The sequence below is a fragment of the Typopeltis vanoorti genome, chromosome 15 (genome assembly GCF_054136105.1).
Source record: "Typopeltis vanoorti isolate ZY-2024b chromosome 15, IOZ_Tvanoo_1.0, whole genome shotgun sequence".
NCBI classification, from domain to species: Eukaryota; Metazoa; Arthropoda; class Arachnida; order Uropygi; family Thelyphonidae; genus Typopeltis; species Typopeltis vanoorti.
The window spans coordinates 89,524,794-89,542,527 of NC_143563.1; the positions used below are offsets into that span (position 1 = coordinate 89,524,794).

Here is a 17,734-nt window from a genome sequence, read left to right on the forward strand (position 1 = left end):
GAAGCAGTACCCTCTTCAGTATGCCTACTGGAACAATCACTGCCATTGTCTTTACTATCCTTTTTCCTCTCACTTGTTATGTGAGAAGCTGATGACATCTTATTTGGGAATGATCGTTTTCCCATGATATGCATTTTTTTGTATGGGCAGCTATGTACTACATCACAGATATCACAGTAAAAAATTGAGCAAGGCTGATCTTTATTTTTTGTGGCTCCCACCCACTAAGGGTTGATTTGTGAACCTATAGTACAATTACAACACTCTGTGATGTAATTCCCAAATTAATATCAGAGGTACCATCGTGGAGCATTTGCTTGGCAACAATAACACTTCTCTCTTGAATACAGGAAGCAGTACCCTCTTCAGTATGCCTACTGGAACAATCACTGCCATTGTCTTTACTATCCTTTTTCCTCTCACTTGTTATGTGAGAAGCTGATGACATCTTATTCGGGAATGATCGTTTTCCCATGATATGCATTTTTTTGTATGGGCAGCTATGTACTACATCACAGATATCACAGTAAAAAATTAAGCAAGGCTGATCTTTATTTTTTGTGGCTCCCACCCACTAAGGGTTGATTTGTGAACCTATAGTACATTTATATCATGGATGGATAAGGATTTAATTATTTTATTTTATTATTATTTTTTTTTAAACCTGGTCTGGAAATCCTGCTCTGGAGACCAAATATGGAATTTCTTAAGCCACTTTAGGGCTCCAGTATGTGAGGCAGTAGTCTCACACCAGCCAATGAAATTTATTCCCCACCAATTCGTTTCTGCAGCAATCAACTCATCTCTTATCAGTGTTGCTGTGAGTCATGTGACAAACTATTACACAAGCTGGCACAGTTGCAATTCCCAAAATATCTAGTTCGTTTCCATGTTTCTCTAAACTGTCGTGGAACACTGATTGCAGAGCAGCGTTCCACCACAGCAGAAACACCTTTTTTTCAGAACTCAATCTGACTTCTGCAAATATCATTCAACAACCAATCATCTAGTCTGACTGGAAGCATCCATTTAAGATGCCTTCCTAAAATGTGTGCACTTAATATCGGTTTTCTTTGATATGGAAAAAGCATCCAATACTATTTGGAGATTTGGGATACACAGGAAAACCTGCAGAACGATGGGCTCCCGCAGGGCTCAGTATCAGCACCAGTCTTATTCAACTTATATACTACTGACAACTAGGTCAAGAAAATTTGCTTATGGTGATGATATAGCCCTCGCCACCCAACACAAGAACATTGAAGTAACTGAAAATATTCTCACAAATTACTTTAGAACCATTGGGCAATACTTTCATAAATGGAGACTAACACCAAACCTCAATAAGACCAAAGTTAGCTCTTTTCACCTAAACACCAAATCGGCAAATAGGAAACTTCAGGTCGGCTTTATCAACACAATGTTGCGGCACCAAGATTTCATTAAATATCTGGGTGTTGCCTTCAGTAAAACACTGTCTTTCAAAAGACATCTGGAGAATATCTCTTTAAAGATCAGAACCCGTAATAACATCATACAAAAACTATGTGGTTCTACATGGGGTTCTTCTGCTATTACACACTGACATTGGGCCTAGTCTACTCTGCAGCAGAATATTGTTTACCAGTATGGCTAAACAGCCCTCATATCAAGAAAATCGACACACAAATAAATGCAGTGATTAGACCAATAACAGGTTGTGTCAAATCCACTCCCCCTCTACCGGCTTCCAACTTTGAGTAACATTGCACAAGGAATATGCTTACTTATTATAAATGCATTCAATAAGGGGGATGCATATTTCGGTGTTTCAAAAGCCTTCAATAGATTGCCGCCTGTTTGCACAGGTCCCACCAAACTTGCGCAGACAATATGCTCTAGTAAAAGAGTACAAAAAAGTAAACAGCAATTCCCTGTTACCAATACATGAAGACCTCCTATGTAAAAGTATAAATCGCCTTAAATCCTTACGACCTCCACTAATTCTGGCTGAAGAACTAGTAAATAGCAATTTCAATGTTAATTTGAAATGGCTAGAAACTTGGAAAGAAAAATAGCCACCAGACTTGAACAAGTATATCCTTCCCAACCAAAATCCGAAAGGGACTGGGCTTCTACATCATCTGTGGAAAAGCTTAAATAGGATATGCATAGGACATGGTATTTGTGTAGACAGCTTACACAAGTGGGGAAGATCGCCTACCCCCAAATGTGACTGTGGGGCCATAAACCAAACCATCCAGCACATTGGAGGACTGCAGCATAAGATCCTATCCTGGTGACCTGAAAGACTTTTTGAGGCAGATCCTTCAATTCTTGAATGGCTAGCAGAACTATACTTAAAATTTTAGTGGCTTTTTTTACCTGATATTTTGTATATGCGCATTACTTGTTTCAATTTTATTGTCTGCACAAATATATATTTATATCTTTTGATGTCATGTGCCTTTATTATGCCATATGCTAAATAAATAAATACCTACAGAATTTTGGTCTCACATCTTCCTCTCTTTATGAAGAACTTTTTAACCAACAAAATTTCCAATTCCTAGGTAACTGCTCTTTCATGATCGTATACCCATGAGTAAGGGGTCCCACAAGGTTCAGTTTTGTGTGTTACACTTTTTGCAATCAACTTTAACTTGATAATCAGACACCTTTCTCCAACTGTATGTAATGTACTCTGTGTAGATGACTTTACCATCTTCAGTCATTCATGTAATATTAGAATCATAAAGAAATGCAGCTACAACAAGCCATCGAACATTTTTCATAATTGGCATTTAGAAATTAGATTAGATTTTTCCAGCAGAAAACAGCTTCGGTGCATTTTTGCTATAGGCATGATGTTCATCCTGACCCAGAACTCAGACTAGGACAAACTTTAATCCCATATTTAAATTCTTGGGACTCATATTTGACAAGAAAACTAGTTTCCTTTCTCATGTATCCAATTTCAAGATGAGTGGTTTTTGCTGTTTGTACTGTGCTCTCTTTAGTTCAGAACTTGATTATTGATTCCAGGTCTTTGTTTCTTGTCAGAAAGAGTACCTCGTGATGGCTGAATCCTAGTCACCATCAAGCCATAAGAATTGCAACTGGAGCTTTTCGAACATCACCAATCCATGGTCTATACATCAACCAAACAAATCACAATTATTGCTTTGACATCAACAACTGTCTCCACTAATGTTATGAATATAAAATCTCTTCTAGATCATCCCACATCCTGTTGGCAGTCTGATGGGGAAACTGTACAACCCTCATCAGACTGCCATATTGCACTTTTGTTGCAAACAATGGTATTTGTAGAAGCTCTAGATGTTAGGTTAGGCATTTTTTGCACAGGTCCCATCAAATGTACTAGCACTGTGGCACTCAAATACAACCAATCACCTTATCTCTCTCTCTCTCTCTGCAGCCCAAATATTCTACCCCTCATTGTCTACCAACAGCTCTTTCAAGTAAATAAACTGGAATACTCTGAATTTATACCTATCTACATAGATAGCTCAAAATCAGAAACTCTAGTGGGATCTTCTGCTATCTTCCCAGATCTTACTAGAATGTAACAACTTCACTGACGAGCTGTATTCACCGATTCATGGAACTCCTTACAGATAATAAGAAATCTAGAGCTGTAGAGACATCTGCTCTCTGATATCAAGTATGTCCTCTCGGTTGTGGAAGCTGCATTTGGATGTTTGTTGATCTCAAGTCATATTAGGATTAAGGGAAATAAGTCTGCAGCTAGGTCAGCTCATTTCTTAAGCTATCACCATTTACCTCTTCCCACACCGATTACATGCAGATCATCATACAGAAACTTTTATGCTAGTGATAGTCATTGTAGAATATAGAGACCAACAAGTTCTGTCAAATTAAATCTGAAATCAAACTGTGGAAGTCTAGTCTAAATGAGCACTGCTTTTTGCTTAGCTTTGCATAAGTAAGTCATCTTATATATTCCTTCCTGCTGAGGAGTAAGGACATGCGTATGTGTGAATTTTGTGGTACCAGACTAACTATCATTCACATTTTAATCAAATTGTCCTCGTTTTTCATTGAATGCAGCCACTATTTTAGTCACATTCATCAAATATATCTGTTTTTAAATTTTTACAGAGCATTATAATCTGTCTCACCATATATAATTATGCACGCATTGGATATATTATTTTTATCAGCTCAACTTACTATATAGAAGGTTTTAACAGCTGGTTTATTTATGTTTTTCCACTAATTTTTTATACCTGTTCAGCTGTCCTTGCACCATTAAATCGTCGACTGAATTAAACTAAGTTTGAAGAAGGCATTTGTAGGATCTCCATTCTGTATGTTTAAAGCTTGTCAGAAAAATTAACCATACTCCTATAGTCCATAAATCTTTAGGTAATATAGTCTATCATACAGTGGTCAAGCTGGCAAATAAACAACTATTTAACCAATCTACCAATATTAATCAACTTTAGCCACTCTATTTGTCTGGAGTTGTGGTCAAGGTGCTAGGACTGAAAACTGGTTTGACAGCAAAAGTCTGGTCAAGGGTTTGTTTTTCCATTAAAGAAGATAATGTTTTAGGAATATGCTTACTTATTATAAATGCATTCAATAAGGGGGGATGCATACACAGTAGTATATTTCGATGATCCAAAAGCCTTCAGTAGATTGCCACCTGACAAACTGGTAATTAAACTGGAACAGATGGGATTGGATGGTAGATTAGTGCATTGGATTGGAGATTGGTTGTATTAGGTATCAGTCAGCAGGCTGCATATGGGAGAGCAATATCACAGATAAGGAAGGTCACTAGGTGTGCCATAGAGGACGGCTGTTTGGGACCATTGTTTAATTTGTATTTAAAAAAGGGTTTGAATGGCAATGTGCAGTTGTTTTCAGATAATGCAAAGTTGGAGAGAGCTATGAGGAGTAGAACAGATATTGTAGACTTGAATAGACTGGGTGAGTGTGTGGGATGTCAGTTCAATGTAGCAAAGCGTAAGGTTTTAAAATTTGCAAAGTGAAGATGAAGTGCAGAGTATAAGGTTGGTGGGGATATCTTAGAGGAGGTGGAGGAGTTGAAGGATCATGGGATGATGGATAGGGATCTGAAATTTCAGGGACATTTTGCTAAAATTGTAATGACAGTGCAGTGGATTATGGCAATGATGTGGAGAAGACTGACATGCAGAAGTCAGTATGTTGAGATTCCATTATACAAGGCTTTGATTAGACTACATATGGATTACTGTGCACATATTTGGTTGCTTGGTTTTCAAAAGGATGATGAGTTGTTGGAGAGAGTTCAGAGATGTTTGACTAAGTCAGTTTCAGTTCTCTGGAATGTGGAGTATGAGGAGAAATTGAGAGAATGCAATTTGCAGAGCCTAGTGGATAGAGGTGGAGGGGAGACATGATTGAGGCATATAATTTGGTATGAGGTAATTACCAGATTGAAGTACATGAGTTCTTTGATAAAATGGCTGGAGACAGGAGAACAAGAAGCTATATAAGGAGGGGGTGAGGAGTAGGTAGGAACGTGGTAGGTATTTGTAGTGCATTTTTTGAAAGTGTGGTGGCGGAGACAGTTAATCCATTTAAGTCGAAGTATGATGAGCTTTGCATGTGAGAGTGAAACTTTCTGTGTTGAGTCTCTTCACTCCATGGAGGTCTGATGATGATAACATCCTTAGAAGAATACCAAGAACACATAAAGGTTGCATGAGTCTGACACATGTCCATACCAGCATGTACCTTATTCCAATTATTAGACTCGTTAGAACAAAACTAAAGTCATTCATGAATGTCATTTTCCACTTTAAAAAAAATGTTCTGTTACAAAAACTTACCAGAATAGTAAATTGGTAAGGTCTTTTTTTGGGAGACTTACTGATCCACCGAAGCATAATCTCACTGCCAGTTTATGCTTGGAGGGAGGATAGTGGTATGCAGAGGAGCACTGTCAGTGCCATGTTGTGGTTGGAGACTGAGTGTTCTCTGTATGGGTGGTGCGTTCAAGAGGATTTTTCTCACCTTCTCTTTTTCTGTCCATATTTTGAAATAATAAATATTTCTGAGCCTGATTCAAGTATAGTGTCTCTGCAGATAAATTAAAATCCTCCAAAATTCCAAAAAGAAAAAAAAATTACCTCAAAAATTTCCCCCCAAAATCTTTCATATTCACTTTATCAACATCCATGGCACCAAAACTAACTTAAATAACCTGCATCATCACCTTCAGTCATCCAAACCTAATGGTCTGTTTCTGACAACTTCAAATTTTTTGCTAAATCAACCACAGTGCATTTTAATTGTCCAAATTACACCTTTTATGACTCCTTCCACCACAAGAGAGGTACTTGTGCCTTTATGCATCTGATATTCCTTGCCAAAGGATGTCTAACTAATCTCACATTTTTGACCTAAAAGAAATCTTAAACCTGTGGTTTAAGATTTCTTTGCCATATTTTGTTTCATTCGTTTCTTGCCTCTACCATTCTCTCATTTCAAAAATCATTCTGATCTGGCCAGCCTGGCTGGACGAGTAGTTAGTGTATCCGCTCCCCAGCCAAAAGGCTGCAGGTTTGAATCCCACCATGGGCATGGATGTTTGTGATTGTCTGTGGAAATGCTGGTGTGGTGGTTGGTGCTAGATGACGTTGGTGTAGTTGCGGTCAGTTGGTGGATTGTGAGTGGTGGAAACAGAGTTGTAGAGTAGATGCCTTCCGTCAATGAGTCTTTGGACTCCCTGAAGGTGACAAATAATAATAAAAAAAAATAATTAATTTCCTATCTTAAAAGCATTATTTCTTTTAGTAACAATTTCCAAACAGTGAAGTCTTCTTTCTTGATCATTTCAATTAACACATATCTAATTGTTTCCATTTTTTGAATTTCACTTCGAAGCTGGAAAAGAAGCAGTAATTTTTGCTGTAAGCAGCGACTTAAATCATTCATTTCCCTACCAGAATTCCTGACAATTTTCTTTGCTCACCCAACACTCTGGATTAGTTCTTCACTAGTTTTCCTTCCAGGTGCACTGTTCAGGTGAGTGCTCCTCTTGGTAATTCAGATCACAATCTCATCCAAGTTTCATCTGTTGTGGAATGTCCTTCCTTCAGCCATTCACAACCTCATGTACTCTGGCATTGCAACAGTGCCAAGTGAGAGGACTTGTATGACTTTTATTCCTCCCTTCCAATGTCAAACTACTGTTTTCATTCTTTTTTTATGAAGATACCTGCTGTGATCTTGTTACAGAAATAATTCATGTTGTAATAGAAGCTTTCATTCCTCACTCTGTTTAAATTTCTCAACCCATATCTAAACCATGATTCTCCAAGAAATGTGCCAGGTCATACAAGCAAAGCAAACAGCCCACCACACTTTTCAAACAGTCATTAAAAGGGCAAAGCCTAAATTCAACAAGGATAAATGTAGCAAACTAGCAGTACCACCTTCTGGTCCCTTGCCAAACAACTAGGCACAATGTTTATCCATATGTGCTTCCTCCTCTATCTCAGCCTAACATTAGCATTATAACATTACCTAAAGACAAGGCTGAATCTCCTGGCTTCATTCTTCTCTTCTAGCTCCTCCATAGATGACCTTGGCAAATGATCTCCTTCTTTGCCTAGAACATTGTATCTCATGCCTCCCATTTCACCAGAAGAATTTTGAATAACTTGGATACCACAAAGGCAGCTGGTCCTGATGGAATCCTACCCATTGTTCTCAAGAGAACCTTGGAATACTGCTCTCAAGTTTGTGATAGTGCACTTTAGACCACCCTAAAAATTCTTCATGCTGTTCAGAAAAGAGCAGTATGATTGATTAAGTGCTCTTACAGACTCTCTACAGCCACTTTCCCATAATAGATCAGTTTCTGCATTCTATCAGGAACTCAAGCAACAGCTGTTCAACATTTCTTTACTTTCGAACTGTATACATCTGAACTGCATGCTCACCAAACACATTACTCCTGGTTATCTTTCATTTCATCCACCTCATTTCTGTGGAACCCCCCCCCCCCCTCCCAATGGAGAATTTCCAAAGAACTACAATCTCCAGCAGTTCAAGAAGACTATCTGATGATAGTGTTCCTGAACTGTTGGAGAAGAATGTCCAACAGATTAATCTACTCCTGCCCACACATGACATTTATTTGCCAAGCTTTCTTTCATGTGTGGAATAATAATAAGTAATGACTTCAATTTTTCTATTAAGTGTAGTAGTCATTTAAATACAATCAGACCTCACCTTTTGAAAGGGCTTGGTTCTGAACCAAACCATTCAATAAAGCCATAATTTGGAAATCACCATATCAACCGTAAGGATATGTCAACAATTAATATGCCTGAATGCTAAAATGTGTATCTGTTTTGTTATATTTCTTAACTAATTTTAATCTTTGTTTATCATGAATTAATGCAGCATGTAAATTATAAAAAAAAATCAGTGTATGCATACTATATTGTAATAAATAACGAAACATGAGTGTACAGTGATCTGTCACTTACAGGTAAAATAATCAGCTGGAAATACTTGGAGGAAGAGTAAGTTTTTAGTGCTGATGTTGTGTCTGTTTGAAAAATTGATCAACTGGGGTGGCTAGGTAAATAACAAAACCTTCAAATTCAGAAAATGCAGCAAAGTGCTCTGAGAATTGTTCACCAGATGTGTAATTTGTGATAGGTCTAGGCTTATATCTCCAGGTGGATGAAGTGACAGCACAAGTGGCCTTCTTTAAAATTTTCCACGTTACTCCAGCTGAGACTGCACAAGTTTCCTTTTTTTTACTGCAAAATTTCTCTGTAGCACTTTCATCATTCTGTCAAATTTGCTAAATCTCTCCATGTTGGGATGCATTACTTCAAACAACTGGATTACCTTATTAAAAGAGGCAAAAGCCTCTGCCAAAGTTTTTTTACTGTGAACTTTTTTTTTTTTTTTTTTGGAAACTTGGCTTCTTCTCCCCACCTCCATCTCTCTCTTTTTTTTTAAGTAATTTGAACATCCCCTGGAGATTACTTATCAGGAAACTGATGATGATTGTAAATTTTATATCCATTGTTTTACCTTGCCAGAATGACAATTTTTATTAATAATTTTATAAAATGGCTTCAAAACACCTTTTGCAAGTCTATTAAGTAGTATCTTGTGGGAACTTCAGAAAATGAGTGCCATCCTTTTAATGTCTACAGATGTTCCTTAAGTTTTCTGGGAATAAAATTTTGCAGATTTAAGTTGACATTTGAATTTGAATTAATGTGCCTGCTTGATTCAGTAATACACTTAAGAAGCATCTGCAGATATGACTAGGGGATCATTTTTAATAAATTAATATGCTTTAAGCGCTGCTAATCCTATGTTACATATTATGCTTTTGAAATTTTAGGAATATATCCTTGTGAGTGAACATGAAGTAATTGCACGAATTGAGGAGGTTCGTGCCCGTAAAGGAAGGCTTGGATTACAAGTAAGGAGACCACCTCATCAGAAAACTGTGGAAGAAGAGGAAAGACAACGGCACTGGGAAGAGAAGCAATTACAGCATCATTTAGAACAACAAGGTAAATTGTGATATATTTATGATTTCTTTCCCTTTCAGAATCCTTCATGATCTCTTTTCAGTTTACTGCACTACAAGTAAACATATTATTATTTGCTTAATGATGTTTGGGTTGTGCCACTCTTTAAAAAAAAAGAAACACCTGCAAACTTCTCTTAGTTGCTTTTTTTTTTTTTTTATTTATGATTTTATTTGTTTATTTATTTTGAAATGTTAAGTAAAGGAGCAAATTCTTCATTGATTTTTTGCTTCATCACTCGCAAATTTAGAATTGGCACGGCAAGCACAAGAATTGAAGACATTACGAAAGCTGGAGCGAGATCAGGCCCTTGTGGCTACTAAAGAGGCAAAGAAACTAAAAGGTGTGCAGGTTTAACAATTAAATTTATGGTTTTTTTTTTATTGTTTTTTTACCCCCTCCATGTATAATATTTTCTTTCTTGTCCTTAAATGAAAGTGCTTATTTTTTATCATCTAGAAATTAAAATCTGATTGTCAGTAATTTCCTGATGTTACATTGTAAAATTTGGCACATTTTCATGCCATTTTACGGGGACTGTCTCCTTCCTCCCCATCCGAGTTGAGATAAAGCTGTTATATATAAATGAGCTGGTTTCATTTATTACAGTTTGGATAATCACAATAGTTAAAATTCATTAAGTTGCTCATAAATAATATGCTTTATAGTATAATGAATAATGAACCTTTTTTTGTTTATAGGAAAACTACACCACTAGAAGGTATATATATATAAGCATTCACAGCACCAGCCATCTCAGCAGTGCAACATCCTGAAACACTTACAGAACTAGGGCTATTTGTTCTAATAATACACCTGGCCAAACAACACTTTTTCAGTCATTGGCTGCAGTCCCAATCAAATAAATAAAATGTTGCATTCCTCCATTCCTTCACATATGACTCACCAAAACTATCAGAACAAAACTATTTGCTTTCACTATCTGGTATACATATGAAAATATATCTATTCATGCCAGTTTCAACCACACATCTAGCTAGCAACTTTCCTCAATTCTCTAAAGATTTTATCATGCTCTTGCACATCCTGGAGCATGTAAGGTTCCTTTTTATTGCAACATATACTGCCTCAGACAGATTGGTAAATCTGTTAACATCCACCTTGAAGAACTAAATTCATAATCATGTGTATGGCCAGTCAGAACTGGAACACTTATGCTCAGGATATACATACCTTCACACAGTATTAAATGGAAGAAGAGAACTTTGCTGCATAAAAGTTGCTATAAGTCTGAAAGGCAATTTTTAGAATCAGCATCTGCTATGAAACACTTCCCTAACCTCAGTAAGCATACCTGCATTAATTTGCCTGAGGTCTGGGTGAGTCATTCTAAGATGACATTTAGCTTTCTCTGAATTATCTTCATTTCTTTATCTAATCCCTAGAGAAGGATGGAAACCTTGATAAGACTTTTTTTTTTTTTTAATATTTTTTTTCCAGTTATAATTTGAATTGTTTCAGCAATGGTCTAAATACTGTGTGCCTTACCATAGTTATAGTTTGTGCTTTGAAGATGTTGTTTGCAAATCCAGTAAAATATTAGCTTCTCATCAAATTTTTTTTTGTTCTTCATGTGTTGTTTATATTTTAAAATACTCTTATGAATAACCACCAACACCCAAGCCTGTCATTACGTTCATGAAATTGCATGCATTTTCTTAGAAAGTCTGTTCTGGTATGCTAAGCTAAAAGAATACGATAGCCATCCCATTATTAATATCCCTAATGTCTTTTCTAGTATTTAGAACTGAAACATCTGTTTACTGCAGAATAACATAAGATTCTTCATAAAGCCTAGCTGTTTCCATTGAAAATTTTATCAGATGTATAGAAATGTGTATAAAATACATGAAATGTTTGTTGTATTTTACTTCTTTAGAAGAGTGGTTTTTCTAGTTCATTCTTGGTTAATTTCTCTCTTGAAATAACATTTGCATATTCTCAAAAGGTAATAGCCATTTGCATATTTTCAAAAGGTAATGGCCATTTGCATATTTTCAAAATTTGGTATCTAAAAATTTAATATAACTTTATGATAATACAAATTTGTATTAAACATTTTGAGAAAGTAATGGTTGCATAACAGTCAAGCCAGATAAATAGAGGAGACTTCCACATAACTTGTCCTGAATTGTAGACAATAAAGTGGGAAGTCTCATTCACTTCCAATCCTCCCATGGGAACTAATTAAATATCATTTTGGTTGAGACATCACCTGTATTTTTCTAATATTCTGTTTATCTGTGATGGCCCAACAATAAGGGGTGACATACAGACTTAAGAGGTGGGATAATTCAGTTTCTCCAGCCATGAGTTGTACTGGATTTGTGGGTGGTGAGATTTCCAAAATGGATCCTTTGGAAATATGTTTGTATCAGAAGCCAACCACATTGCATCGCATCTTTACCTCTATTATTAGTTGCATTTGCAGTCAGTTTTTATGATGCAATATGTTCCTCATCTGCGTTATGATATGTGAATTGATTCTTGGAGATTAACTTGGACATTTTTCAGGTTTCATCTTTGATGTTGAGAAAAAGTAACAATGAATGTAGAAGAAATACTTTACTGATACAAACGCTACCTTGTATGAGATGGCGATGCAATAGTTGAAATACTGAGCGCTCACTTCACTGAGATCTGTCAACCTGGTATGTATGTAACATAATATTACTACTACATTGGTTCAGGGGATAGAGGTGCATGAGAAGTTCTTAGATCTATTGCATACCCTAGATAAGAAGTTGCCAATGGGGACAGATGGGGTACATATGCTAAATGATTGTGTAGCTGAATTGGCTGGGCCCTTAGCATGTTTGTATAATTAGCACAGGAAGGATCTCACAGGAATGGAAAGATTGTATGATAATCCCACTTCACAAGGGTGGTGCAAAGACTGATGAGTCTAACTGTCGACCCATCAGTATATCTAAATTGGATTATGAAGATTTTAGAGAAGTTGGTAACAGCTTGTATACAGAAATGGGTGAACAAATAGGTTATGCTGTGCGTGGAACAGCATGGGTTTACTAAAGAGAGGTCATTGTCCGAGCAATTTGTCCATATTTTATAATGTTACAGCTAAGTTGGATAAAGGGAATGGATACACTCTGATGCTATTGAACTTTGCTAAGGCAATTGATAAGATACCACATGAAAGGCTGTTGCATAAACTGAAGAATATGGTATTGGAATATAAACTATTGGCTTGGATAAATGGTTTGCTGATGAAAATATGTACCAAAGTGATATATGGGAAAGGGAGAGGTATGAATCTGCCAGTGCCAGATTTAAGGTGACCAGTGGTGTGCCTCAGGGATCAGTCCTTGGACCACTGTTGAATCTATATGTTAATGATATTGGAAAGATACTAACAGGAAATCTTTTGTTGATGCAAATATAGGCAGGGCAGTCAGAGATGCTACTGATATGCAGCATTTACATGGCAATTTGAATAGCCTGCAAATGTGGGCAAACAATAATTACTGTCAGTTCAAAGTTAGTTATGCACTTTGGCATGATGCAGTATCTAACTGCATATTATATTGATGGGATTATGCTTGGAGTAACTGACAAGGCTAGAGATCTTGGAGTTATGATGGGTAGAAAGTTGAAATTCACAGGTCACACAACAAATTGCAGATAGACCTCAGAGGATAATTGAAATGAACATTGACATGTAAGAATATGAAAGTCATTTTGCCTTTTAACCAGGCCCTCATACAAAGACACCTGGACTACTATTTGCACATTTGGTCAGAAGGGATAAAGAAATGTGGATAGGCTGTAAAGAAGAGTTACAAAGATGATGTCAGGATTATGGAATGTAGATTATGATACCTCAGTTATATCACTCCTCTTTCTCCTGTTTACACTGACAGGAGAAGGGCGATATGGTAGAGGTCTATAAACTTTTGAGAGGGTGTTATTGGATATTGGTTAAAATTTTTTTTTGATTATATGGTTGGTGAGAAGACAAGGAGGCATCCATAGAAGTTTGTGTGTAGTTAAGAAAGGGGTAAGAGCTTGATTTCTCTCTCTCTCAGAACCATGAATGAGTAGAACACTTTGCCTGTTGAAGCATGGGTGTATATAGTGTGAATGAGTTTGAGAAAGGGTATGACAGTTAGTTTAGATGATGTATGGCCTCCCTGGCAATCTAATAATAATAATAACATTTTAATTTCTGCACAGTTTTCAAAGACATTTTATTCATATTATTTATATTTAATTAGTTTGATCTTCATCTTCTTAACAGTTTGAGAATGGGTTATACTTTCACTTGTATCGTGATTTTTTTTTCCTGGACTCTTGCATAATTATGGCTGTAGCTGACAGTTCTGATTGTCTCTTTTTGGTGCAATATAGAGTATAAGTTAAGAACTTTCAGCTTACCTTGGAGGGTTTTATTTATTTATTTATTTATTTTATAATGATAATGATTCCTTGGCAGTTGAAATATCAAACACACTGAAATTGATTAGCAAAAGTTCATTGCACAGAAAATTTCAACTTGCAGAACATTTGGTAGTAACATCATTTTGTTCCCACATAGGGTGAAGATGATGTTTTAATAAATCTGTAGGACTTTGAGAGAATCAAACTCTATACTTTGAGAAAACCTTTGTGGATACTTCAGACATCATTTCTGGAATGCTAAACTATTTAAAAAACCTAGACATTGTAGCATATACATATCACATTAATGTGCCTTCCATGGAATTGAATAAATGGCAAGAATGTTTCATATGATTAAAGGTATATTGAAGCTTGGTCAATCATGATTCACTTTGATACAAAATTAATAACAGAAAACTCACGTACAAAGATTATTTAATAGTATAATTTTTGCCTGTGTGTCACAGGCATCTTCACTACATTCTAAGCTCCAAATTAAACAATAACTGACAATTCCAAAAAGTGCCACCTACGTAGCTGGTGTAAGGTCCATAAATTTCCTAACAAAAAAAAAAAAAATGTATACAATAAAAAGTTAGGAAAGATTAGCTGATTTATAAAGTACTATCTCCCATAAAGAAGATAGACGTAAGCCGTTAGATCTGTGTAAGTTAGGAGAATGAAGTAAAGTTTCACATGTTTCTTTATAAAGGTGTTCCATGAGGAACCGACTTTTGTGAAGGACTCTTGTCTTTCTCCAATGAACTCTATGTCTAGCGATGATGGCATGTTCTGCAAGTCCAGACTTTTCAGGTTTAAAGTATTCAATATAAGATTGGTGTTCTAGCCGAATAGAGGCAGATCTTCCTGTTTGTCCGAAATAAGATAATCCACAAGAGCACGGAATCTGGTAGACACCTGGATAACTAAGGTGTGGAAGCTTGTCCTTAGGAGAAATGAGAAAGGTGGAGATTTTTCTAAATGGTCGAAAGGCAACAAAAATATTCAGTGGTTTTAAAACTTTTGCTATACGTTCACTAATGCATAAGGGATAGGAATGCGCATTATTTCTTCTGTATTTGAAGAGGAAGACATATTAAAACTACTCAAAGCTCTTTTAATGAAGCAATTCTTATAACCATTAGATAGAAAGGAAGAAGTTATATATTGCAGTTCTTTCTGTAAAAGATTGTCTGAAGAACGAAAGGAGTGGGCCCGATGAACCAGAGTTTTAATAGTTCCTGCCTTTTGACTGGGATGTTGATGAGATTCAGCATGGATATAATGGCCTGTATGAGTCTTCTTTCTATAGACTGAGAAATGTAAGTTATCATCTGGTTGACGAAGAATTAGAAGATCTAAAAAGGCTAACTGCTTATTTGATTCTACTTCTATTAAATAATCTTTGTATGTGAGTTTTCCGTTATTAATTTTGTATCGATATGTCTACTCATGGTATACCTCTTTTAAAACTTATTATTCACTTTGTAACTTAAATCATTTTTAGATGTCTGTTTTCTCTTTTAATTATCTTTTAACTGTCAAAAAAATTCTGACATGTCATTTTTGGCACAGCTGCAGTTGTTCTTCAAGCCTTTGATAAATAGCATCACGGTGGACTCCTATGGCAGTAAAAGTACTCAGCTATCTAAAGACATTCACAGTCATCCATGTCCACAGTGGAAATCCACCCACAGTCTGTTTGTTGGAGAGAAAGTATATCATCCAGTTGGCTAACCATGCCAGTACCTGTATCACATTATCCCCCGGGATTTCCTCCGAACACTCCTTCTCCTCATCATTAACTTTCCCTGTTATGCACCTTAAAGAAGTACAGGAAACTATGGTAGTACTACATGTTAGTTTACACTATCACTGATGTCCTGTTAACAAATTTCCTCCAAATTAGATTCTAACCAATCACTACTCCAGTATCATTAGATCTTTTATTTCTGCCCCCTCTAGTGCACTTTTGCAGTTCATTAATGAACTGCAAAGAAAGAACTTTGTATGAACTTCCTCTTAAGACCAGGAAATGCCTATCAGCAAGACCAATAGAACTATTGAAGAAAAGAAGAATACTGAAAGATACATGGAAAGATCGTCTAGAATATAAAATTATTTGTAAACAACTGAGGCAGAATATCAAAGACGACTATAACATATATAGAACAACAAAATTGGCAGCAGCAGCTAGGCTCCGCAATAGCTTAAAATAAGTAGCAAAAGAAATAAATCTAAAGCAGCCACTACTGTCAGCCTTCATAGATAATCAAGGAAACAGACACACAAACAGAGGTGAAATGGAAAAAATAGTAAAATCGTTTTATGAGAACCTTTACTCATCTAAACAAGTAATCACAGCTCCAGTACCAGACGAAAATTTGGAAAATCTGGAAATACCATCTGTCCTACCTGAAGAAATAAAAATGGCTATCCACCATATGAAAAATGACTGATCACCAGGAATTGATGGTATAAAATCTGATGAATTAAAAATGGGTGGACAAATACTCTTTAAAGCTCTAGCAAAAAAAAGGTTTACCCAATATATACAATTAAGGAAAGTACCTACTGAATGGAAAACATCAAAGACCATAATTCTGCATAAAAAAGGTAATAAAAATGACATCAGTAACTACAGACCTATCTGTCTATTAGCACACACACACACACACACACATATAAAATATTTGCCAGAATCATCCTAAACCGAATACAAACCTCCATCAATGAAAATAGCTGCAAAGAACAGGCTGGTTTCAAAAAAGGCTTTTCAACAATAGATCACATTGAAACTATTACTCAGCTAACAGAAAGATGCAGAGAATACCAGATCCCACTTTGATTTCTTTTTATAGATTTTAAAAAAGCATTTGATACTGTTGAGCATAATGCAGTATTCCAAGCTTTAATAGAACAAGGCGTAGATAAAGCATACACCCAACTCATAAAAGATATCTACAAAGAAAGCACAACAAATATCATCCTTTTCAATCACCCGATTAAAATTAACTTAAGTAGAGGAGTACGTCAGGGTGATGTCTTATCACCTAATCTTTTCACATCTACTCTGGACCGCATCGTTCGAAAAATTGACATGATGGAATAAACATTGATGGTGAAATATTAAATATCCTATTATTCGCCGATGATGTGGTATTAATATATCTCACTCACCCAAACTCCTAGAATCAATGCTGAATAACATAAGTCAAAACTGCCAAAAAATTGGATTGGAAATACACCCTGACAAAACAAGATGGATGAAAAACAAATACTGTAAAGATCATACAATCACTCTAGAATCTCACACCATCGAAAAAGTTGAAGAATACATCTACCTCAGCCAGTCCATAAAAATGAATAATGATATATCAGATGAAATAACAAGGAGAAAAAGAGCTGCTTGGATAGCCTTCAACAAAATAAAATCAACAATTACCAACCAAAACATAGATATAGACATAAGAGCCCATCTTTTCAATAGTCACATCTTACCAGCATTAACTTATGGCAGTGAAACATGGAACACAACTTTAAAAGAAGAACAAAGCTTAATGACAACTCAACGTGCAATAGAAAGAAGAATATGCAATATAAACAACAGAATAGACCACGTAAGACACACAGAAATCAGGAAGAAGTCTGGACTCACTGATATAATAAAAACAATCTACAACATCAAAAGAAGATGGACAAGACATCTCACCAGAATGAGAGAC

General features: G+C 36.0%; 1 protein-coding gene across 1 annotated transcript in view; it reads left to right on the forward strand.

The window, feature by feature from the left end:
- Positions 1 to 17,734, forward strand: part of LOC150098964 (bromodomain adjacent to zinc finger domain protein 2B-like) — a 632,705-nt gene that overhangs the window by 213,035 nt on the left and 401,936 nt on the right. The window contains exon 11 of the mRNA XM_090405782.1: positions 9,398 to 9,572. Within this exon, the coding sequence (XP_090261908.1) occupies positions 9,398 to 9,572 (175 nt within the window). The remainder of the gene's footprint in view (positions 1 to 9,397; positions 9,573 to 17,734) is intronic.